General features: G+C 39.3%; 1 protein-coding gene and 1 long non-coding RNA gene across 3 annotated transcripts in view; one reads left to right on the top strand and one right to left on the bottom strand.

The window, feature by feature from the left end:
• The first annotated feature begins 97 nt into the window (after nt 1–97).
• LOC131840283 (uncharacterized) lies at nt 98–26,469 on the top strand. Its single transcript, XR_009357302.1, has 5 exons — nt 98–278; nt 4,901–4,995; nt 12,702–12,781; nt 17,620–17,756; nt 24,742–26,469. It is a non-coding gene; the product is annotated as an uncharacterized LOC131840283 (long non-coding RNA).
• Nucleotides 4,698–26,469, bottom strand: part of ALG8 (ALG8 alpha-1,3-glucosyltransferase) — a 38,183-nt gene continuing 16,411 nt past the window's right edge. Inside the window, exons 7-14 of one of the 2 annotated variants that reach the window (XM_059187985.1) lie at nt 25,904–26,007; nt 24,976–25,096; nt 22,583–22,722; nt 20,988–21,127; nt 19,583–19,680; nt 19,170–19,242; nt 17,360–17,430; nt 4,698–4,805 (exon numbers count right to left, since the gene is read on the bottom strand). In XM_059187985.1, coding sequence (XP_059043968.1) covers nt 4,762–4,805; nt 17,360–17,430; nt 19,170–19,242; nt 19,583–19,680; nt 20,988–21,127; nt 22,583–22,722; nt 24,976–25,096; nt 25,904–26,007 — 791 coding nt within the window. In that variant the 3' untranslated portion in view covers nt 4,698–4,761. Of the gene's footprint in view, nt 4,806–13,605; nt 17,431–19,169; nt 19,243–19,582; nt 19,681–20,987; nt 21,128–22,582; nt 22,723–24,975; nt 25,097–25,903; nt 26,008–26,469 lie in introns of those variants that run through there. The other variant, XM_059187978.1, reaches the window with a different exon arrangement.

Here is a 26,469-nt window from a genome sequence, read left to right as displayed (position 1 = left end):
GTGCACGCTGCTGCCCGGACCCCGCGCACGAAGTTCCGGGCTCCTAAATAGCCCACGCTGCTCCAGCTCCTGCCCGCGCTAATTCTGGCTGGTAGGGTTTGGGGGCTTGATACTGTAGGTTCGAGGCTACAGGAAATGAGCAAAACTGGAAGAAGACTAGTAGATAACTGCTTTTTTTGGGCTCACTCCCCAACCCCTCCAACCAGGAATTGCCTCTCCCTTCCCTGACCCTGAATGGTCCTTCTTCCAGAATTTTTCTCTGTATCCAACACCCACAGGTAAGCTTAATAGATTGTTCTAAGAAACATAATTAAATGAAATCTCATAAAAACTTGTTTGCATTTCCTGGGTTTCCCGCCTTTCACAGATACACCTTCCAGAACCTAAAATTAAGGTACAGCCAGCAACAAAGAATTCAGAAGACACCAGGACCTAACCATTTAGCCAAACTTGAAAGTTAGCCTGGGTGGCAGCACCCTAAAATTTTTCATCTGTGGGTCTTCAGGTCCTTGCACGTGGTCGAAGGAAAAAGCTGTTACCTAAAGGTTTAGGGAATGAAAGAAAGAAGGAATTTATAACATTCTACTAAGTGTCCAGTCTCTGCTTACCTGCCTCCAGTAATGGGGAGCTTCTACCTTTGAAGAGCTCTCTTTAGAAAATCCTTACTGATTTGAGTGAAGATGTCTTTATTAGTGAGAGCAACATTTTATCTAGATGAATGCTGATCAAACCCAAGGTTATTGCAAAAGTGTATTTGTATAAGGTATTGAGCCCTAAAGCAGTAGAATATAATATCAGTTAAGAGAGGTTTGGGGGGCCTGGGTGGCTCAGTTGGTTAAACCTCTGCCTTCAGCTTAGGACATGATCTCAGGGTCCTGGGATCAAGTCCAGAGGGTGGCTTCCCCTCAGCAGAGGGCCTGCTTCTCCCTCTGCCTCTGCCTCTCTCCTGCTTATGCCCTCTCTCTGTCAAGTAAATAAAACATTTAAGAAGTAAAGAGAGAGTGGTTAAAGGATAGACCTTTTGTGCCTATAAGAAGCACTCCCAGAGCTATAATATATCAAGTTAGGATTTCCTAAAGTAATGTATATTGGGAGTTTCCTGGAAGGCAGCAAGTGTTTCAAAGTTTCACATTCTTTGATCCAGTAATTACGGGGCTGGGAATCTATCCTATGGAAATAGTATGACCTATGAAAAAGCTGCTCTGCAATTAAAAAAAAAAAAAGAACCACAGTGTTTATTTTAAAATTACATCAAAAAAAGGAAAACCACTAAAAATTTTCCACAGTAAGATTATGTAAATTTTGAATACTAGATGAACTCTTAGGCAAACACCTAAAAATATTTAAATGATATTTACACATTCTTCTTCCCCACAGTCTTCTGAGTCCAATTTGGGCCTTTTTTTTTTTTTTTCTAAAACAAGACTTAAAAGACAAAAAATTACAAAGAATACGATAACAAATATGCATATTCTACCACCTAATATTAACAACCATTAATATTTTGTCATATTTATTTTTTTATTTGTTAAAGATATTTATTTCATTGACAGAGAGAGCACAAGCAAGGGGAGCAGAAGAGGGAAAGGCAGACTCCCCAAGGAGCAGAAAGCCCTGATATGGGGCTTGATTCCAGGACCTGGAGATCATGACCCTAGCTGAAGGCAGACACTTAACCGACTGAGCCACCCAGGAGCCCCTTGTCTTATTTATTTTTAACCTTTTTTTAAAAGGAAATAAAACACTATAGATAAAGCTGTATTCCCCTTTCCTTTCTTCCCCAGAGGACCATTATCATGAGTTTAGTGTATATACTTGCAGTTCACTTTTTATATTTTTATATATATTTAGTATTGTGGTATGTGTGTTTTTAATTTTTTTACCTCAGTAGTATAATTCATTGTTCCTCTTTTCTCTCACTTTTGTTTCTACATGGTCATTCCTTTTTGACTACTATATAATATTCCATCATATAAATGTCATATTTTATTTATCCATTACACTTTTTTTGTTTGTTTTGTTTTGTTTTTAAAGATTTTTTATTTATTTATTTGACAGAGAGAGATCACAAGTAGGCAGCGAGGCAGGCAGAGAGAGAGAGGAGGAAGCAGGCTCCCCGCTGAGCAGAGAGCCCGATGCGGGACTCCATCCCAGGACCCTGAGATCATGACCTGAGCCGAAGGCAGCGGCCTAACCCACTGAGCCACCCAGGCGCCCATATCCATTACCCTTTTGATAGATATTTAGATTGTTTTCAATCCCTAAAAGTCTATACTCCAAGCCTATACTCTAATGTCCAGAGAAACTTTCACATACATGTACCAGGACAAGGAGATGTATAATATTCACAGGAGGAGTAGCCATTTGTAATACTCCCAAACTAGAAACATCCTAAATGTGCATTCAGAACAGAAAAGAAGATAAATTGTGATATTTTCATAGAAAGGTTTATCTCTGTATTAGTATGATGAATCTCAAAAAAGAGAGCCATGTTAAAAAGTGAATAAACGAATAAAATCTTTAAAAATTTTTTTAAAAAAGTGAATAAATGATAAGGGAACCACAGATAAGTTATAGGGGAATATGTAATTCCATTTGTATAAAGTTCAATATTAGGCAGAAATACATTGTTTAGGGGCACCTGGGTGGTTCAGTGGGTTAAAGTCTCTGCCTTCAGCTCAGGTCATGATCCCAGGGCCCTGGGATTGAGCCCTGCATCCCTGCTTGGCGGTGGGCCTGCTTCCCCCGCCCCCCTCCGCCTGCCTCTCTGCCTACTTGTGATCTCTGTCTGTCAAATAAATAAATAAAATCTTTAAAAAAATACATTGTTTAGAGATACACATATTAGTGGTAAAACTGGAAAGAAAAACAAGAAAAGGATTAACATAAATGTTCAGAATAGTTATCTCTGGAGAAGAAAAAGCACATAGAAGGCCTTTAAGATATTAATACTATTCTACTTCTAAGCTGTGTGGTGGGTACATGGGTGTACATTTTATTATTTTTAACTTTACATATGCATTTTATATACTTTTGAATTTATGATATCTTAACATAATAATAAATTTATGTTGCTAAATTAAAATTTTAGCTTTTTATTATGGTAAAAAATACATAACATTAAATTTACCATCTTAACCATTTTTAAGTGTGTAGTTCAATAGTGTTAAATATATTCACATTGTAGTGCAACATATCTCTAGAACTTCATCCTGCAAAACGGAAATTCTATACCCATTAAACACTAATTCCTTTTCCCTCCTCCCCTCAGCTTTGGCAACCACCCTTCTAATTTCTAGGATTCTGACCTCTGTAGATTCTTCCTATGTGTGGAATTATACAATATTTTCCCTTTTGTGACTGGCTTATTTCACTTACTATAATGTATAACCTTGAGGTTAACCCATATCATTGCATGTGACAGGATTTTCTTCCTTTTTGAGGCTATATAATATTCTGTCACAAAATACATATACTACAAAATTTTTAAAAAGATTTATTTAGGGCGCCTGGGTGGCTTAGTGCATTAAAACCTCTGCCTTCAGCTCAGGTCATGGTCTCAGGGTCCTGGGATCGGGCCCCGCATCGGGCTCTCTGCTCAGTGGGCAGCCTGCTTCCCCTTATCTCTCTGCCTGCCTCTCTGCCTACTTGGGATCTCTCTCTGTCAAAATAAATAAATAAAGTTTTTTAAAAAAGATTTATTTATTTATTAGAGAGAGTGAACACTGCACAAGCAGGGAGATGGGCAAAGGGAGATGGAGAGAAGCAGATGCCCAGCTGAGCGCAAAGCTCCACATGGGCCTTGATCTCATAATCCTGAAATCATGATCTGAGCTGAAATCAAGAGTCCGATGCTTAACTGAGAGAAACCCCCAGGTGCCTCCGACATCTTCTTTATTCATTTATCTCTCAATGGACATTTTTTTTTAAATCTACTATGATTAGTGCTGCAATGAAAATAGGTATATGCAAATAGCCCAAGATCCTGCTTTGAATTCTTTTAGATATATTTGCAGAAATGGGATGGCTGAATTATATGGCAATTCTATTTTTTTATTTTTCTGAGGAACTTCTATACTGTTTTCCATAATGGCTGTTCCATTTTACATTCTCATGGTGCCTAAGGGTTCCAAGTTCTCTTTGTCCTTGACAATACTGTTCTTTTAATAATGGCCATCTTATTAAGTGTGAGATATTATCTCATTGTGGTTTTGATTTGCATTCCTCTTATGATTAGTGATGTTGAGCTTCTCTCTTTTTTTTTTTAAGATTTTATTTATTTATTTGACAGAGAGAGGGATCACAAGCAGAGCAGACAGAGAGGCAGCCAGAGAGAGAGAGGAGAAAGCAGGCTCCCTGCTGAGCAGAGAGTCCGACATAGGGCTCGATCCCAGGACCCTGAGATCATGACCCGAGCCGAAGGCAGAGGCTTAACCCACTGAGCTACCCAGGTGCCCCGAGCTTCTTTTCACATACCAACATGTAGGCTGTGTGTGTATCTTCTTTGAAGAATTGTCTATTGAAGTTCTTTGACCATTTAAAAACCAGGTTGTAAACAAATGGCCATCTTGATTACTATTATTTTGTACTGTTTTGAAATCAGACAGTGTGAGGTCTCCAACTTACTTTTTAAAGATTATTTTGGTAATGTGGTATCAATAATACATTTTTTTCAGGGTACCTGGGTTGCTCAGTGGGTTGAAACCTCTGCTCGGGCCATGGTCTCAGGGTCCTGGGATCCAGCCCCGCATCGGACTCTGCTCAGCAGGGAGCCTGCTTCCTCCTCTCTCTGCCTGCTTCTCTGCCTGTCAAATAAATAAATAAATAAAAATCTTTTAAAAAATACATTTTTTTCCCTTCCTCTCTCCCTCTCCTCCTTCCTCTTCTTTTCTTCATGTAGTCTCCAGCATGGAGACCAACCTGGGACTTAAACTCAGGACCTGAGCTGACATCAAGAGTTGGATGCTTAACTGACTGAGCTACACAGCTACACAGGTACCCCCATTTTTTTCCTTAAATACACTTTAAAAAAAAATTATTTATTTATTTGACAGAGAGCGATCACAAGTAGGCAGAGAGGCAGGCAGAAAGAGAGGGAAGCAGACTCCCCACTGAGCAGAGAGCCTGATGCGGGGCTGGATCCCACGACCCTGAGATCATTACCTGTGCCGAAGGCAGAGGCTTAACCCACTGAGCCACCCAGGCACCCCTTAAATACATCTTTTTTAAAAGATTTTATATGAGAGAGCGAGAGTATGATTATTTAATGTAAATATAATGCAAATATGATGAGAGGTTATGAGAAGTCTTTCATTTTGGTCTTTATTGGTCATCTGCGTCCTTTCTTCAGCAAATTGTAGGGTTTTATCCTTGGCCCATTTTTTCTTTTTTTAAAATATATTTTTATTTTTTTATAAGATTTTTAAAAAGATTTTATTTATTTATTTGACAGAGAAAGAGCACAAGCAGGGGAACAGCAGGCAGAGGGAGAGGGAGAAGCAGGCTCCCCACTGAGCAGGGAGCCCAACATGGGGCTCCATCCCAGAACCCTGAGCTGAAGGCGGATGCTTAATGGACTGAGCCACCCAGGCGCCCTGCCCATTTTTTTCTTTTGAATTGTCTTTTATTTATTGATTTGTAGAAATTCTTTTATCTGTTCTTTTTTAAAAATTTTTTTTTTTTAAGATTTTATTTATTTATTTGACAGAGAAATCACAAGTAGATGGAGAGGCAGGCAGAGAGAGAGAGAGGGAAGCAGGCTCTCCGCTGAGCAGAGAGCCCGATGCGGGACCCGATCCCAAGACTCTGAGATCATGACCTGAGCCGAAGGCAGCGGCCCAACCCACTGAGCCACCCAGGCGCCCCTAAAAAAATTTTTTAAAGATTTTATTTATTTATTTAAGAAGACAAATTTATTTGACTACTATATAATATTCCATCATATAAATGTCATATTTTATTTATCCATTACCCTTTTTTTGTTTGTTTTGTTTTGTTTTTAAAGATTTTTTATTTATTTATTTGACAGAGAGAGATCACAAATAGGCAGAGAGTCAGGCAGAGAGAGAGGGGGAAACAGGCTCCCCGCTGAGCGGAAAGCCCGATGCGATGCGGGGCTCGATTCTAGGACCCTGAGACCATGACCTGAGCTGAAGGCAGAGGCTTTAACCCATTGAGCCACCTAGGCACCCCTCTTCTATCAGTTCTGATGCTAATCCCTTGTTATGTTTGTGGCAGATAACTTTTCCAAATCTGTTGCTTGCCTTCAAACATTATTTATGGACAGTTTTCTTTCTTTCCTTCTTTCTTTCTCTCTCTCTCTCTCTTTCTTTCTTTGTAATACAGAAGTTTAAAATACTGATTTAGTCAAATATATCAATTTTCTTATGGTCTATGTTTTTCATATGTTTAAGAAACCTTTATTCTATGATCATAAAGACATGATCCTATATTTTCTTCCCAAGTTTTAGTTTTTCATGTTTAAGTCTTTAATCCATTTGGATTTTTTGTGTTGAGTGTGTGGAATGTTACATATGAGAACTTGCCCGACACTGTATATTAAATAGTTCATCATTTCCCCACCAATAATCAACTCCAACTCTAATAATATATATATCATGCTCTCAGAAATGCTATGGTCTATTTATTTTTCTTTTAAAATAAAAACAAACCTCCAGAGGTGCTGCAATATTATTGCAATATAGAATATAATTGAAGGTGTAAAATGTGATGATTTGAAGCAAGTGTATATTGTGAAATGATTACCACAGAAGGGAGGGTTAACAGCCATGGTCTGTTTCTGAACTCTATTTCGTTTCATGTATTTCTTTGCCAGTCACTCTACCTATATCACACTGATAGCTACAACTTTGTAATATTGTTACATCTGGTAGGGTGTGTCCCCCACATTGTTTTTTCAAATGCTAGCTCACAATAAGTATTAGCAGTTATTATTACTATTTGTACAATTCTATTATTCCTCAGGATTTTATAAAATCACCTTGTCACATTCCCTGGAAATTGGGGGTACTGGTTAGAACTGTAATAAATTTATAAACTAATATGAGGAGAATCTATATATTTAAAATGCTGAGGGGCACCTGGTTGGCTCAGTCAGTTAAGCATTGGACTCTTGATTTTGGCTCAGGTCATGATCTCAAGGTTGTGAGATTGAGCCTCTCTGCTTGTCCCTCTCTCTCTCCCTCTGTTCCTCACACCACTCATGTACCCCATGTGTGTGCTCTCTCAAATAAATAAATAAAACCTTAAAAAAGAATACTAGGCCTTCTCACGCATGGACATTGTATATATTGTATATATTTCTCCATTCATTCTTTTTATATTCCTCATTAAAACTTTATAGTTTTCTCCATAAAATTATTACACATTTTTATTAGTTTGCCTCTAGGTGTGTATAGTTTCTGTTGCTGTTAAGAATGATAGCTTATATTTTATTACCTTTTCTAATCATTAATTAGGATGTTTCTCTTATGGCCAGCATCTTGCTAAACTCTTAATTAGTTCAGGGGCACCTGGGTAGCTCAGTTGGTTAAACATATGTCTTCAGCTTAAGTCATGATCCCAGTATCCTGGGATGGAGACCTTTGTTGGGCTCCCTTCTCAGCAGGGAGTCTGCTTTTCTTTCTCCTTCTGGACAGAAGTCCTTCTGGACTCTTCCCTACCCAACTCGTTCTCCCAATCAAATAAATAAATAAAATCTTCATGGGGCACCTGGGTGGCTCAGTGGGTTAAAGCCTCTGCCTTGGGCTCAGGTCATGATCCCAAGGTCCTGGGATCGAGCCCCGCGACGGGCTCTCTGCTCAGCAGGGAGCCTACTTCCTCCTCTCTCTCTTCCTGTTAAATAAAATCTTTAAAAAAATAAATAAATAAAATCTAAAAAAAAACAAAACAAAACAACCCTCTTCTTTGTTTTACCATTTTTGCTTGATTCTCTTGGTTTCCCCACATCCTTTTTAACCCTTGCCTGCTGCCATTGCCAAACTTTGATTTTGCCAATCTGTTGGTAGAAATGCTATTTCATTATTGTTTTCTTTCCTTGATTATTTAGTAAAGTTGAATATCTTTTCATATTTATTGACTCTTCCAGGTTCCTCTTCTGAATTAGTTGTTCTGAATTAGTTGTTAATCAGCTAATTATCTTTTACTTAATTAGATAATTTTTGCTTAGTTAATTTTTACTTAATTATTAATTATCTTTTACTCATTTTTCTTTTTGATCATCTTTTTTACTGGCTGATCTCTAGTAATTCCACAGATACTCTCAACACAAATGAAATTTACTGTTTTTATGTAGTCAGATATATTCATATCCCCCCGTTGTCATTGTGTTTTGTGTGTCTTGTCTAGGAAATCTTGTTCACCCATGACAATGTCTTTCTGTTCTCACCTTCAATTAAATTGCTCTAATGAGAAAACCAATGACCTCTATGATACCACACCCCTTGGTAACAGTTTTACTCAACATCTTACTGGCGTTAGACTCAGTCGTCATTTCCATACTTTTGATGAACACTCTCTTCCTTTAGCTTCCAGGACAGCATGCACTCCTAATTCTTCTCTTGCTTCACTGGCTTCATTTTATCAGTTTCCTTCGATGTCTCTTTTCTTTTTCTTTTTAGCTTGCAAATGTTAGATTTCCTCAAGACTTGTCCTGGGTCCTCTTCTCTTTACTATCTATTCTCTTTCCTTAGGTGACATATCTACTCCCTTGGCCTTAATTATCAAGTATATATATATATATATATTTTTTTTTTTTTTTTAAAGATTTTATTTATTTATTTGACAGAGAGAAATCACAAGTAGATGGAGAGGCAGGCAGAGAGAGAGAGAGGGAAGCAGGCTCCCCGCTGAGCAGAGAGCCCGATGCGGGACTCGATCCCAGGACCCTGAGATCATGACCTGAGCCGAAGGCAGCGGCTTAACCCACTGAGCCACCCAGGCGCCCTCAAGTATATATTGATGACTCCAACTTGTATTACTCAAGCCCAACTCAGTTTCCTGAGCTCAAATGATGCATCTGTTATCCTGCTTAGAGTCTCTACCAGGATATCTTACAAACATCTCAAATTAAGTATGTCCAAAAATAAGTCTTCTTCACACTGAGAAAATTTTTTAAAAATTTACAAGTATAAGGAACAATATAACAAATACCCTTATTTTTACCATTGTAACATTTTGTTGTATTTACCTCAAATCATTCATTCTTTCTTTTTTTTTTTTAAAAGATTTTATTTATTTATTTGACAGAGAACACAAGTAGCAGAGGGGCAGGCAGAGAGAGAGAGAGAGAGAGAGAGAAGCAGGCTCTGCACTGAGCAGAGAGCCCGATGCGGGGCTCGATCCCAGGGTCCTGGGATCATGACCTGGGCTGAAGGCAGAGGCTTTAACCCGCTGAGCCACCCAGGTGCCCTCAAATCATTATTTCTTGATGTGTATACGTACATGCACACATCTGTATATTCTCCTTCACAAAATACGTAAATAATATAGTACAGAGCTAAATTTTTTTTTCTTTTTTTAAGATTTTATTTATTTATTTGACAGACAGAGAGATCACAAGTAGGTGGAGGGGCAGGCAGAGAGAGAGGAGGAACCAGGCTCCCCGCTGAGCAGAGAGCCTGATGCGGGGCTCGATCCCAGCACCCTGGGATCATGACCTGAGTCGAAGGCAGAGGCTTTAACCCACTGAGCCACCCAGACGCCCCCAGAGCTTAAATTCTTGACCTCAATCCTCAGTCCCAGTCTCTTTCCTTCCTTCCTAGAGACAACCATAATATGGACATATGTATATTAGTGTCCATATTAATACATTTGCAGTAATAAATAAATGAATTAATGAATCATATAAAACAATTTGTGGTGTGTGGTTTTAAATCTTTAGATATTAGGTATAAATTACCTCCTTAAGTTCATGATCAAGAGTTTAAGGGTCTGTATTTAGAACTAGAATTTCTGAGCTTCAAAATATATGAATTTTCAATTTTATTAGATACCACCAAATTCCTTTATAAAAAGACTGATTCAGTTTCTATTTCCATCCACAATATATGTGAAAGTAGCAATGTTTTCTATTGTTAGACTTTAATTTTTGTCTGATGGTGAAAAATGGGATCTCAATCTTTTTTTTTTTTTTTTAAAAGATTTTATTTATTTATTTGACAGGCAGAGATTACAAGTAGGCAGAGAGGCAGGCAGAGAGAGAGAGGAGGAAGTAGACTCCCCACCGAGCAGAGAGCCCGACACGGGGCTCGATCCCAGGACCCCGGGACCATGACCTGAGCCGAAGGCAGAGGCTTTAACCCACTGAGCCACCCAGGTGCCCCTCAATCTTGTTTTAATTTGCATTTCCCTATTATCCAGTGAAAATAGTTATTTTCCGGGACGCCTGGGTGGCTCAGTTGGTTAAGCGGCTGCCTTTGGCTCAGGTCTTGATCCCAGTGTCCTGGGATCGAGTCTCACATCAGGCTCCCTGCTCAGCAGGAGTCTGCTTCTCCCTCTGCCTGCCATTCTGTCTGCCTGTGCTCACTCTCTCTGACAAATAAATAAATAAAATCTTAAAAAAAAAAAAGTTATTTTCCATTCGGGTTCCATTTAGGTTTCCTTCTGTTTGGTTGCCTATTTATAAATTTTGATTATTTTCTTTAGAATTGTCTCTTAAAAATTATTTGTAGAAACTTCTTATTTGAGGTAATACGAATCCTTTGTTTTGTATATTATTAAATACTCTCCCCTAATCTGTTGTCTGTCTTTTAACTTTGTTTATAAGGCCACCTATTGTACAGAAGTCACAGAAATAAAATTCTAATGTAGTAAATTTTATCAATCTAATTTTTATGCTTTGTGTCTTCAAAAAAATCTTTCCAGAGGTGCCTGAGTGGTTCAATTGGTTAGGTGGTTAAGTGTCAGCCTTTGGCTCAGGTCATGATCCTGGAGTCCTAGGACTGAGCCCCGAGTCTGGGATCCCTACTCGGTGAAGAGTCTGCTTCTACCTCTCCCTCTGCCGCTCCCTCTGCTCATGCTCTCTCTCTCTAACAAATAAATAAAATCTTATAATAATAATAATAATAAAAAATCTTTCCAAACCAAGGTCCTAGTTTTTCTTTTTACAATTTCCAAAATGAAGCTCATTTACCACCTTACCATCTTCTGGCTTCTTCTACATTTTTCCCATCTGAGCAAATGGTGCCACCAACCATCCAGATGCAACCAACACACGAAATACAGGGGCTATAAGGGGTCCGTTCTTACCCCCAAGCCCAACATTGAATCCATTTTCATTTCAAACTCCTGTCAATTCCAACTCCAAGCCCATACGCTTCTCTGTCACCCTTCCATCACTCTTCTTCTGTTAATCTCCATAGTCTTGCACCCAGGTAATTCTTCACAAGTGGAATGAGTTTCAAGAAATATATATTGACTTAGTGGTCAATAAGAAAAAGTGAAAAATCTAATAGGAAAAGTGGCAAACAATATAAAATTTTCAGAAGAGAACATACAAATGGCTCTTAAACATGTGAAAAGATTCTAATCTTTCTAGTAAGAGAACTGTCAATGAGTATGACTCAGACATCATGGGCAAAGATCAAAGTTTGTGGGAGAAACCACCATCCTCATGCATTGCCTGTGGAACATGAACCGGCAAAATTTCTTTTTTTTCTTTCTTTCTTCCTTTAAGTTGCTTTATGCCCAACATGGGGTTTGAACTCATGATCCTGAGATCAAGAATAGAATGCTGTACCAGCTGAGCCAGCAAGGTGCCCCCAACTGGTTGCTTTTTATGACTAACTTGGTAATAACAAATATTCAAACAATTTTTATTTACTTATTTAAAATCAATTAACATAGAGTATATTATTAGCTTCAGAGGTAGAGTTCAGTGATTCATCAGTTGTACAGAATACCCAGTGTTCATCACATCATGTGCCCTCCCCAATGCCCATCACCCAGCTACCATATCCCCCCACCCACCTCCCCTCCAGCAACATTTAGGTTGTTTCTTATGGTTGAGTTTCTTTTTCTCTCTGATTTCATCTTGTGTTATTTTCCCTCCCTTCCCCTATGGTCCTCTGAGCTGTTTTTCATATTGCACATATAAGCAAGATCATATGATATTTGTCTTTCTCTGATTGACTTATTTTGCTTAGTATAATATCCTGTAGTTCAATATACACCATTGCAATCAGCCAAATTTTATTTTTTATTTTTCAAAGATTTTATTTATTTGAGAGAGAGAGAGAGAGAGAACACAAGCAGGAGGAGCAGCAGGAAGAGGGAGAGGGAGAAGCAGACTCTCTGCTTAGCAGGGAGCCTGATATGGGGCTCAATCCCAGGATCCTGGGATCATGACCTGAACTAAAGGCAGTTGATTAACTAACTGAGCCACCCAGGCGCCCCAACCAAAATTTAAATGCACATAGCTTTCAACCCAGGAACTATTTCTAGAAATTTAATCCTATGACACGTGCAATCCTAGCACATGTGCAGAATGAAGTATCACTATTATTGCAGTATTTATACTAGCAAATATACTGGAAACAACTTAAAGTTCCACTAAAACTTGTTAAATAAATTATGGCCCATCTATACAATGGTTACCTTAATGGACAGACTCTAAAATAGCCCCCAATTATCTCTGCTTCCTGGTACTCATGCCAAGTGTAATCCCCTCCCTTTTCGTGTAGATGGGAGATGTGACTTCCTTCCAACATATGGAATGGAGCAAAGGTGACCGGCTGTCACTTCCATGATTATATCACGTGAGGTAATGTACATCTGTCTTGCTACCTTGCTTACTTTGATGAAGCCTATTGCTCGGTTGTGCGTTACCTTCTGGAGAGTCATCTGTGGCAGGGAACTGAGGGTAGCCTCCACCCAATAGTCAGCAAGAAACTGAGGGCATCAGTTCTGTAATCCACAAAGAACTGCGTTCTGCCAACAACTGTGTGGGCATGAAAGCACATCTGTCCCCCAGTCAAACCTTGAGATGAGAACACAGCTCCAAGTGACACCTTGACTGCAGCCTGTGAGAGACCCCAAAGTAGAGGACCCAACAGGCTGCACCTGGACTGTCGACCTACAGATTTTGAGATGAGGAAGGTGCTGTTTTCAGGCACGAAGTTTGTTATGCTGCAGTAGATAACTGAAGCAAATATTATGTGGCTCTGAGTATTATTTGTGTGTATATGAACACTTGTTTGGGCATTGAGTTTGGCTGGCATCTCTGGAATGATATACAAGATGCTGGGAGCAATGGTTGCCCTCTTGGTAGGGGAACTAGGTAGCTGCCGACCCTCTGAATTTTGTTCCATGTTCATGAAAATGAAATTCGGGAAATTTAAAACCCTTTCATTCCCACTGTAGTCAAAATAAACTTTAATTCCTTACAATGGCTTAAAAAGACCCTATAGGACTTGGGCTTTGCCTACTTCCCCAACTTGGACCCATGCCACTCTTCCTGGCTTTCATGACTGTCCAGCCACAAGAATATAAATTCCTTGAAAGCAGGAATATGTCTCTCACTTACCTTTTGATCCCTAGCACCTAGCATAGTATGAAACATTCAGTAGGAATTCAGGGAATTTAAAAAAAAAAAGATTTTATTTATTATTTATTTGACAGAGAGAGACACAGCAAGAGAGGGAGCACAACTAGGATGAGTGGGAGAGGGAGAAGCAGGCTTCCCGCTGAGCAGGGAGCCCGACGTGGGGCTCCATCCCAGGACCCTGGGATCATGACCTGAGCCAAAGGCAGAGGCTTGATAATGACTGGGCCACCTGGACGACCCACAGTGAATTCTTTTCTTTGAAGGAATAATGAATGAATTTGAGTCCCAAAGTTTTAGGTAGGGTAAAAGAGGGAATGCCTCGCAGAATACCTGGCACTCAACAGAAGGGGACACAATTATGGGATTTTCCCTTTGTGAATCACCGAAGGGCTATCAGAAATGGGAGTAAACCTCACTATGTATTGTTCCAGAGACTAACTGGTTAAAGTCAGAGAAAGGAAAATATGAATTCAGCACTAACTGCCCTAAGAAACATGGGAGAGGCTATGTTTTGAAGGGGTGAACACCTCTACATTGCCTATTTATTCTGTCAGGAAAACTGTAAGAAATGAATGTGGCCCAAGTGAACTTCTGAGAGCCTTTCTAGGATTCTAAAGATATGTGATTCTGGACATAGGAGTATTTTGGGTCCTGTCCCTTTTGTAGTTGTTTTATGTATACAAGCATATTGTTTTTCTTTCTGACTCCTGAGACCAAAATAAAAAACTGGTACATTTATCGACCTTTCTATAAAATGAGGATGCTGAATATGGGACTCCATTGTGAGATACTAATGGCTGTATTGATTCAAGTTTTTGAGGTCTATAAATTTGTTCTAATCTCAGACTATGCCATTAGCATAGTAGCCTGCTTTTTTGGTGCACAAGAAAGGGGATAGAGAGGTCAAAAGATTTGCTTTTTACCACAATCATGCTGGAAATATAATTCCATCAAACTACTTAAGACTAACCTCTTTTTCAAAGGCCTTATTTTATTGGAATGCTTTTCTGTCCCATTAACTGCAAACAGCCATATGGGGTATATATCTATGTAGGGGGCATCTCCCTGACACTGAAGGGCTTCCTTCTCAAGGAGCAGCTTTCAGGCGGAAGTCATTAACAAGGGAACTTCCCAGTTTCAGGTTGGGAAGGCAGCGTCTCTCTCCTTTGCTCCCTTCCAGTTCTGGCTCTGCCCCTCTGCTAGGGGAAAAGACACTGTGACCAAGAATACCAAGTCCCTCCCACCTTTCTTTTCTTTTATCTTGTTAAATGCTGGCACACTACATATCAAGAACAGGTAAAAAATGAGTTATTTATTTATATATCTTTTTAAAATTTTGATAGTAACCTTAGCTTGTTCTTGACATTGCTTAATTCTAGATTTCAGAACATTCTGAAGCAGCACTTTGGTTTATTTAGCAACTGCTGAAACCTAGGAATTTGTTCTTGAAAATCAGCCACATCTCACAAAAATCTAAATACGTGAATATGATGTATCGTACTTGGGACTCATGGGCTGTAGGCAGGAAGTCTAGGTTCTAATCCATGTTGGCACCAATAAGCTATGGCTGTCTCTGGAGCTATTTCCCTCCTGACCTGATAATATAAGAGGGAATGTATTTAAAGGGAATGTATTTGGACTTTGAACTTTTTGGTCAAACAAAAATTTATGTGAAACCCAATATATGAAATAGATCAAAGCATATTTGCTTTGGTAGAAGATGGGACAGGGCCCAGAGCCTCTCAGCCAACTCTCAAGAACATCCAGGCTCTACAGAACATTCTGGAAATCTCTGCACGAGATAAGCTCCTCCAGTTCTGACTTCACAGAACCACCTACAAAGTACAGTTAAATTTGGCCTTGTGGAGATGTGTCCAAATGTAACTTCTAGTTGTTTTTTGTTTTTCGCTTGCACACCAATTGGCCAAGATGTGAACTATACTGAGTCTCTTGTGTTAATGTTAGTATTAGTAAATACTTGGATTTTAATTATGGCCTGTGTTGTGTGCTTCATTCATTCAACTGTGCCAAAAATGGGCTATTAGGGCAAGTGTGATTTCTGCTTTCAAACTGCCAGTGGCTCCTGGGGAACAGGTAAACAGGTTAATGGTAGAAGGAGACTCCCCAGCAAGGAAGCGCCCACGATGAGGGTACTCAATTCTGGGAGGTGGGGGAGAGACAGGAGAGGAAAGTATTCATAAAAGTAACAGGTGATATTTATTGAACATTCCTGTGTCAGGCAGGGTTCTGATTTTTTTGGGTGATCATTTTAGAGACAAGGACCTAGAGGCAAAGGATGGCTAAATAACTTGGCTACAAACAGAAAATGATGGAGGCAGGGTTTTCAATCAGGCTGTATGACTCCAGGGCTCCTACTCTTAATCACTACACTGTACTACCAGTCTATTAATAGATATGGTAGTGGTTATGTTTGATCTTGAAGAAGTATGTACAATCAGATGACAGGGTAGAAAAGTCAGCTGAGAGAGAGTGAGCGCACAGAAGGAGAACGAGTGAAAGCAAGCAGAGGTACAAAATAGCATGGCACTCTGGCAATTTTCAGTTGTTAGGACAGTTGGAGCCCAAAGCGTGAGGGGGACTGTGGTGAGGGAAGTAGGCCAGAGGGGCTATGCTTCTCTCTCCCTTTGGCAAATGCCCTATTTTTATCTCTGCAATGAAACTCTAAGGAAGTCTCAGAGTTGAGTGAATTTAAGGGAGAGTATATAGCTGGATTAGCATCCCACGCTGCCATTGGCCTTGGACTCTGAGCTTCTTAGGGGATAATGGGTAAATAAAGTGGGTGAAAGGTCCTGGTGATGGCTAGATAAATAGTTGAATTTGAACCTGCAGCAGACTGGGGTCCTGGATAAAAAGTGTGTATGAAGTCCTCTAGTGGAAGGCCAGGCTGCAAAGAACACTTAAGTTTGTTCAAATGAGGAAAGTTTAAGAAGTAGCAGCCTTATCAAAACCACAGAGGTTGCTTTTAGAATGAACAAACTGGACAAGATGTCCTTAAATCAGTGCAAGTGTAGATGCAGTTTATAGCCTCTGCTGACAGGCCAAACCAGTTCATTAAATACTCCCCCCAGCTCTCTGAGTACAGCCATTGTATAATTCCAACAACAGCAACAACCAAAACTCCTGGAACAAGGTGTATAGAATGGGGACAGTACATCACCTGCTTGCACGCATGCCAACAGCAAAGTGTAGGAGCCGGTAATGATCCCACACCTTCTTTGTTCAGAAATACAAAATGGCATTTTATTTACACTTCCCTTAGCACATGATTCTAATTACGCTTTATAGCCTGACCTGGTCCTCACAGGGTAAAGATAATCATGCTGTTGGTAGACGCCTTGCATGCTTTGAGCGAGCACAGCAGTCCGATGATCTCAGACAATTTTACAGGGCAAGGCGAGATTCATTTCAAATGTGTTTCATTGCTTTTGGAGGACAAATGGCTTTCACCATGGTGACAATCAGGTTGCTAGGCTGGGCAAGGCCAAGTTTAGAAGAATGGTCCTCCAAACAGAACAAATGAAATGAATGGTTCATGCCACCAGCAACTTTCTTCAAGTTGTGATTAATTTCCCATGAAATAACTGTTTGGAATACATCCAACCAGTTCCTTTATTCATTGTTTCTTTGTCTTGCTGACAGAAGGATCAGTCAATACTGAAACATACAGTTTGAGCCAAGCATATGTGATGCCCACTGCACAATACACTGAGGTCAGTAACAAAGGGATAAAGGGGTACTTCAGCTTCCAGGAGGTGAAAGGGAATACGAACTCACAGAAGACTTCCAGAGGCCCCAGGCCGAAGAGGTAGAAAGTTTCCATCCAATTAAAAAGAGGCTTTTCTTTTCTGAAGAGAAAAGGAGAGAAAGGCCTGATTTTAAATGTGTCACTCTGGTGTAGCAAACATTTCTCGGTTAAAGCTCCCCACTTGCATTGTCCTCATGTGCAGAATAGTCAAAGCCAGAGTCCAAAGAATGCATTAAATTTCACATTTAGAAAAAATTGATAATGATATTGCACTGCATTATCTCAACAGTCCAAATGCAGCCAATCACCAGCCACCTACACCATCACCTGGCGGAAGCGGCTGAGGGAATCAGCTGTGCACCTGGAAGAGGAAAGGCAGATTCTGGGATACTGGAGTCAGAATATGCTCAACAGTATAAATGGATGGTTTGTAAAATATTTTTGTTTTGATACAATCACATAGAATTTGTTATTTAACCATTTTTAAGTATATACTTTAGTACCATTAAGTAGACTGACCAACGGTGCTACCATAACCACTAGCCACTTTCAAATTATTGTCACCCCAACAGAATTTCTGGAAACATTAAGCAATAATCACTGTCTGTTCCTCCTCCCCCACCCCTACTCTATAGCCTCTAATTTACTTTTTGTCTCTGGGAATTTGCCTATTCTAAAGATTTTATTTATTTGTCAGAGAGAGAGCGAGTGAGAGCAAGCACAGGCAGACAGAGTCAGAGGGAGAAGCAGGCTCCCTGCGGAGCAAGGAGTCCAATGTGGGACTCGATCCCATGACGCTGGGATGATGACCTGAGCTGAAGGCAGCTGCTTAACCAACTGAGCCACCCAGGCGTCCCGAATTTGCCTATTCTAGATAGTTCATACAATCTCTGTCTGCTCCTGTGAATAATGCTGCAATGAACATTGGTATACAAAGATCTGTGTCCCTATTTCCAGTTCTTTTGGGTAGTACCTAAGAGTCCAGTTGCTGGGTCATATGGTTATAACTGGGTTTTAATGTAATTATATATGAGGTTCATGGACACAATCAGATATGAATCATAGGGAAGCTTTAAAAAATTATACAGGGGCGCCTGGGAGGCTCAGTTGGTTAAGTCTTGGTTTCAGCTCAGGTCATGATCTCAGGGTTGTAAGATTGAGCCCATGTCAGGCTCTGCACTCAGTAGGGAGTCTGCTTGAGATTCTCTCCCTCTCCTTCTGCCCCTCTTCCTGCTCATGAACACTCTCTTTCAAATAATAAATTAAATCTAAAAAAAAAAAAAAAATACACACCAGGCTCACCCATTCCCCCACCCCCCTCCCGAAAGAAGGCACGGATTGCATGGAGCACTTGGTGTCATAAGCAAACAATGACTCATGGAACACTACACCAAAAACTAATGATGTACTATATGGTGATTAACATAACGTAATAAAAAAAATTATACAGATAATGTTATATTAAGTTTAAAAGAATTCTATCCATAATTCTATAACAAGAATTTTTACATGTATTTTAGCTTTATGCATCTATATTTACGTGGTTTTACTCATAATGCATATTTTACATTCCAATTTTTAGTTTTCCTATAAGGTTTTAATTTCAGCGAGGTAGTCCCTCCTCAAATATACCTTAAAATAAAGACATGAACTATGTTGTCATGTCAGAGTGATAGGATTATGGGTAATTTCTCCTTAAAAAAAAATTGGCCAATTTTTTGTAATGCTGTTCTATTATTTTTACAACTTAAAAAATATTTTTAAAAGGCTTCGCTGACCATTTAAGAGGAAACATTTCACAAGAGCAAACATAATTTTAAATGTACTTTTTTGGATTACCTGAATAGAGTCTTCAGCGAGGAAATACTATAGATGGTAAATAGTAACATGAGTAAGATTTTAATGGGAAGTTCTGTTAAAAGAATAAAGAAAAAATACAGATGATAATTTAGTTGAGAAGAAAATGATTTGTGATACATAAGGCAATATAATAAGCACACAGACACAGCTATATAGTGCTAGCTAAGGTTTTTGAGTTTAATTGTGCATTTTTGTGATATCTAAAGATATTGAGGATTAGGGACAAATTAGAGGTTTTAATTAAGACAATGGATGAGCTCACTCCTTCCAAGAGATTTTAAAGTTGTTTAACTCAGATAGTATTGATCTTCAGGCCCTGATGAAAAGGGTGTGGATATCAAATCTCTAAATCTCTCTCTCTAAAAAAGAAAAAAAAAAACAAAGCTGTTTACCTGGTGCAGTGAAGAGCAGAGGGAAGAGGGAATAATGTCCTGTTGTGCTCAGAATCAGAAAAATTGAAGCATCTCCTGCTTTTCCCACAGACAGAAGGCTAAAAATAAAAATTCTTACAATAATTCCTTAAAACAACTGAAACTTGGGCACTTACAGATAGCCTGAATAAACTAAGAACAAGTTGCATCTATCATTATTTCTAGAACTGACTTAAGCATAAGATAACACACTGATCTTTGCTATAGGTCCAATTCAATTGAGAATACTAATGTAGTGGGAAAATTTATGAAGAATGTACCATAGTGAACTAGGGCGTATTCATAAAGAGTCTTGCTTCCCTGAGTAATTGCCTTCTCCAGGGAAAGGGATGTTGTGGGATTGGGAGCTGCCTAGTGGTGATAGCCAGGGAAAGAGGACTTAGGAGTTTCTAACCTATAGCTCTTCTGTGGGGTGGTGCCCTGTGCCTGATGGTGCTTAGTATGAATTCTGACCAAAGACATTAGCAGTTTTGCCCTATTTCTTAATTTGGAAACTCCACATTGGTGAATGAATCCAGACAAGCCATGTACTGATGTGACAAATTTGCTTAAGGTTCCTTCAGAGTTTAAATGATTTCTTACAGGATTTGAGAGAAATCTCAAGAAAAACAGGCTAATTATATTACCATCTATCTATCAGGTTTTAGTTTTATACAAAATGGACACTATTGCATTGAATTTTTTTTTTTTTAAAGCATGGTACAGTGAAAAGATTACAGGAATCGGCATTATAACATCAGGTTTAAGTCCTAACTGTGCTACTTGCTAGCTATGTGGCTTTAGGTAAGTCACTTAAACTTTCTGGGCTCCAGTTTCTGTAGATGTTAAGACAGAATGATATCCATTTACCCTAATTACCTTACAGGTTGTTGTGAGGCTCAAAAGAAAAAAATACAAAAAAGCCCCCACAAAATACCCCCTTCAAAAAGCACCCCAAGAAAAGTTCTGCAAAATGCGAAGTGCTATACAAACGTTAGATTTCATTCCATAATAGCCTCGATACTGACTTTGACTAACACTTACCAAGAAACTATGGAACCTTATTTTCACAGATGTGATGACACCAAAGCTCATGCTTTTCTATACTATGCTGCCGTTCAATATCCAGATTTAACAGCCCAGTATCCTGGTTCTTAATCACTATAGTACCTCTTAAAAAAAAAATGCAGAAACGGTATGTGCAATTTCACAGGTACAGGGATCCCAAGTTAAGCATCCCTGTCCTGTCCTAGTATAAATCTGCTCCTGTACATCTTTGCCTTTGCCTATCCCACAGGACATGTCAAAAACGGACAGATCAAACAGAAAACAATAGGGTCATTGGGAAATCTGCCAGAAATGCCAGCTGACTGAATTATGTGCTTACCTCATTGGGAGAACTGCAAGGAGTATGGCTTTTTCGTGGACGTGCCACCCAAAGAGGAAGGAGCTTAAGGCACAAAGAATTAGACATCGGAGAAAGCCTCTAGGCCCTTGAGGTTTAAACCAAAGACAGAAAACAGAGGGCTAGAAACAATAGGCAAAGATAAAACTTCAATATAATTCAAAATAGGCTTTACAGAAAGTCTTCAGACGAATACAATTTATATAATCTCTGAAAAACTGTAGATCTTAGGTTATTTATTCTCCATTAAACTGGGATAATTCATTACTTTGTGAAAACTACAACAAAAGTTATAAAAAAAACTACTCAGAAAAAAGGCTTTTGGAAATACATATTGAAATCATTAAAGTAATTCTGTTCATCAGAATTAATAAAATAAAATTAAGTTCTAGGATATCCAGTAAACCCCTTATTACATCTTCAGAATTAGTTAATTAGTAGCCACTGAACCTATTAGGTCAAACTACAAAAGTTCATAAACATTTTGGGGCTAATAATAAATTAGATTTTGCCATATTAATAAACGCATCCTTAGTTCCGTGGGCTAGAGTGTAATTTATAACAAAACTATGGGGGCGGCTGGGTGGCTCAGTCGGTTAAGTGTCTGCATTCAGCTCAAGTCATGATCACAGGGTCCTGGGGCAGAGCCTTGCACTGAGCTCCTCGCTTGGCAGGAAGCCTGCTTCTCCCCTTCCCCTCTGCCTGCCACTCCCCATCCTTGTGCGAGTGTTCTCCCATTCTCTCTCTGTGTGTCAAATGGGTACATAAAATCTTTAAAAAAAAAAAAAAAACTTAAACAAGAAAACTATGGCATTCCACATGCAGCTTATGAGGCTGAGGTTTTAAAAAAAGCTTTTACCTTAGAACATAGGAACAAGCAGGCCAGCAAAGCTTAATTACCAACCAGTACTGCCATTTAATTAACTGGGGTCAGGTGTCTTGCTGGGTTTGATTATTTAGAAACCAAAATTAAAGCTGAGTGTAATTATAGGTAGGATTGAGTTATTTATACTGAATGCCACCGAAATTATATCATGAAATTGAGAGCATTGTGATTGCTAAGCTATCATGAAAACATCTATGAAGGAAGCCTCTAACAGCATCTGGCTCACGTTAGATTCAATTGTCTGACACTCAAACAGCTATTTTGACTCTCTTAACTTACGGTTATCATCAAGACAAAAATATCCCTGCAGTCCAGCCAACTTCTGATTTTTGACTAGTTAGTCACAATGAAAGCAACACCAGAAACCCAAGGTCCCCACTACACACATTTCCCTCTTTATGCACAGTGCAGTCCTCGCCCCCCTTCTCCCTGGGCTTTTTTCCTCATCTGAGTGTGGACAGATGACCTGACAGCCATAGTGAGGGATCTTTCTCACAGAGGTTTTACTGGTAATCTTTCCTTAAGGTGTTCTGTTACTCTAAGAATTGAAATGAAATGCCTCAATCTGCAACAGCATCACAGCCACGGTATCTGTCCTACAGCTGGAAAAACCTGGAAGCTGAAATTAACCAGCCACACAACAGAAAAGCACAGAAAACTCAAGAAATGAGTACTGTGAGTGAATTCTTACCAGTATGGCCATCAGAGTGCAGATGAGGGTGGCCAAGGGAGTCACTGAAGGAAGGACTGTGTGTTGGAATTGCTGAACCAAACCACTTGTCATTGAGGCCTTCGGAATTTTGTTGGGATCAAGAAGTTTCAATTTCAAACCTAAGGAATACGTAGATACTTTATTTTTATCAATAGCGTACAATATTTCACCAGCCAACTCCTTGAAAAAAAAACTACTAAATCTTATTGCTACTTCAAAGTCAAGATATTTTAATTCAGTTCTGTACTATTCTACCTAAAATGGCTCTGGTTTTGCAATGACACAATGCAAAGCAGCTGTGTGTATTAGAATAGGGAATTTGTGCAGCTTAAAGGACCTTTGCTGGCAGGCAGCATGACTAGCAACCTGCTCTCACCTCTAAAATGAGCAGGCTTTTAAAATGCAGGTCTGACCATGTCACACGCCAGCTTGGAATCCTTCAAAATCCATATTCCCAAGCATGGCAGAGAATGTCTTCCCTGGCCTAGCTCCTTCCTACCTCTCCAGCTTCATCTCTGCTTCATTAAATGTGGCATGGCCACAACCAACTGACATAGGATTCTCCACACTTGTCCCTTTTGCTTAGAATGGTCTACTCAAATTAGCAAAGTTAACTCCTAATTCACTCCCTCATCTGAGAAAGCTTTTAAATAAAAAAGTAGAGCTGATTTTCCTGTGGCTAGAGATACACATGTGGACCTTATACACATTTCTAAATGGTGTTGACCCCAGTGCAGTGTATCTGGTTATGTGCTCATTTCCTCCACTGTATTGGGTTTCATAAAGGCAGAAATAATGATTAATCTATTTCTATCCCCAGCACACAGGGGTTCAAGGAATACTTGTTAAACGAAATAAGTCTGAGGATGATGATGCAAACCCCATCCCAAACAAGCTAATAGGACAGACAGTCTGAGCACCTGCATGGCCCTATCTAATGCCACTGAAAATCACTGAAACGTGGAAATGTGTAGACTACCAAAATATTTTGTATTCATTAATGTCTTTCCTTTTCCCTTCAGTCTGATGATTCTCCTTAAAGCTAGTAACTATCTCCCTGCCACTGACTTTCCAGGTTAAGACATCTTTGAGGAAACAGATAAAAAAGATAATGTACAGCACAGTTTCCTGACTCAGACAAGGAAAGTGACCCTTGAATCTCATACTGTGCTGGTTGTTTAAGGTTTCTGAAATATAAAATGTTAAGAAATTCTTGTAAGGATCCAGGTAATCAAGGCTGGATTCACAGTGGGTGAGGGATAATCCCATATTATGATTTCCTACAAGTATGTACCAAAAAACAGTAATGGCAGCTATCGTGTGCAAAGTTTTGCAGCCGTTATTTTCAGGTCCCTGAGGCACAGAGAGATGTGTAACTTGTCAAAAGTCACATAAGTGATAAGTTGTAGAATTAAATCCAGGTCTGTCTGGCTCCAAAGCCCCCTACTATGAACAACGCAGCATTTCCTTATTATTGTATGTTTCTTACAACATGGTGCATGCAGACAGTTACTTCTATTATCCCATTGGCTTGAACAATGCCACACAGCCAGTAATTTATACCGGTGGGCTTCCACACAACTCATCAGACTAGAGGAGGGGTTGACAAAGTCTAGCCTAAGGGTCAAATCTCCAGCGTGTGACTTACTTTTGTACCAGCCCCGAAGCTATGAAGTTTTTATATTTTCCAAGGTTGTAAAACAAAAAAACAAAAACACTTTATGTGGTCTGCAAAGCCTAAACTATTTACTATCTGGCCCATTAGAGACAAAGTTTGCTGACCTTTCTCTTGATCATACCATTTCCCTATATAGCTAGGCTATATTCACAAACTACTATAGATTATTCCAGAATGAATTATTTTCAGCAGAACCATCTCAAGATTAAATCGTTTGTTTTGTTTTTATCACAATCCAAACTTAAAAGGCTAGCTTAGGTTTCTCATTTCTTCTCATCTCGGCATGGCTATCATTTTCCTTACTGGTTTAATACCCAGAGTCACAACTTATACATTCTTCTTTCCTTCTGCACATGTTAAATTTAAAAGTGGGATTAACTGCTGAATAACATCATACTTAAGGCAAAAATTACCTTTAAAAAATGTCTACCTTTAAAAATGTCTTTATTTTTTTCCCAAGGAAAGGATCAACAAGGTCATGGCCACAACAGCTTTTGTAAGGAGCATAGTCTGTCTACTACCCTGAAGCCTTAGTCCTTGAGTTCCTGCTCCCTGTTCATTCTGAAACCTGGAACGCACAGCTACAGAACAAACACTTCAGACATATTCCAAACACAAAGCAGTGTTTTTCATTTCTCAGTGTGACCTGTCCTTTCCAAATTCATTGTCTATGTAACAAGGCTTGCTACTGTACCGATGATGGAGAGCACTTTGTCCAAAGCATTGTACAAAGCCCAGAAGTTTGGAGCCCAATATGCATGGCAGAGGCCCCTCTTGAAAGGGAAGAGTCGGGACAAGACTTGAGGCAGCTGGTTCTGTAGAAAAAAGATTCAACAGTGACCAATCTTCTCCGACTCAAAAAGAGAACTAGGAACTATGTGACATGGTGAGTGGAAAGTTACGTCTGAGTTCCAGTCTTTGTTCCTTCAAGTAGTTATGTGATCCTGAGCAATTGTCAGAACCTCCTCTTATCTAACGTAATCTGTTGATGGGGTACAAGATATTCTGAATACTAATCCACTGCTGTTATGAGAGAAGCCTCATAAGGGAAGAATTTATGAGGTGCAGAAGAGGACAGCATGCAACTTATCCAAATCTACTGACAAGAGGGTGACGCCAAGGAAGATTTTAGAAAGGATGCGATGCTTTTCAGTTTTATCAGGAATTAAAATTAATTAGTGGAATTCAGGGTATGGGAAGAAGGGAGCAATTTTTAAAAATATCTGTTGAACATGTGTGATATTCTAGGCACTTTGAATGTTTGCTGTCAGGGAACATAAAACACCATGAGTACTGATTTGGGGGTTACAAATACATTATAGCAAGTAGGGAAATGAGCAAATGCGGTAATCTGTGAATGATGATTATCGATTCTGAGTGTCTGTGTCTATGTGGAAGACATATACTTCAACATATAAATATATACATGCATATCTGATTATGAACAAAAATGTTGGAAAGAATACCATCCTATCTTTGGGGAGTCATAGCGGAGAAGAGTAAGAAAAAAGTAGTTTTGTTTATTTTATACATTCTTGGTTTTATTATTTTTTCTAAACAACAAAGCAGCAACAACAAAACACATACTACTCTATTAAAAAAAAAAAAAAAAAAAGACTTACCAAGGCTAAGAAAGGACCCAATGAAAGAGCAGAAACTAGGAAAACAATCAGTCCCAGGGAAATAAGACGGACAAAGCTGAAACTGTTCCACCGGACAGACCCATCTACAGAAAGCAACAATACCATTACTAGGAGCATGGACCACCATAACTTAAGAATATGCTAAAACTAGGAGTATCCCCTGATAGTATACCAATCTTTACGAAGTGGCAAGAGCACAGAAAAGTCAGAATGGGTAAAGGGTTTGTAGGATCAGTTAATTGAGAGGTATCTCAAGCATGCCTGGGTGGCTCAGTTGATTAAGTGTCTGCCTCCGGCTCAGGTGGTGATTCTGGGGTCCTCGGATCCAGCCTGGCATTGGGCTCCCTGCTCAGAGGGGAGTCTGCCTCTCCCTCTCCCTCTGACACTCTCCCTACTTGTGCTCTCCTGCTCTGTTAAATAAATAAATGTTTTTTAAAAACCCCACAACAGTCACAAGGTATCTGTTGTGCCTCATAAAACCCTCATGAAGCAAATTACCAAGCTAATAAAAAAATAAAATAAAGGTTTTGCTATCATCACTGAAA

The sequence above is a fragment of the Mustela lutreola genome, chromosome 1 (genome assembly GCF_030435805.1).
Source record: "Mustela lutreola isolate mMusLut2 chromosome 1, mMusLut2.pri, whole genome shotgun sequence".
Classification (NCBI taxonomy): Eukaryota; Metazoa; Chordata; class Mammalia; order Carnivora; family Mustelidae; genus Mustela; species Mustela lutreola.
Note: the sequence above shows the minus strand (reverse complement) of the source record. Positions and strands in the feature narration are given on the sequence as shown.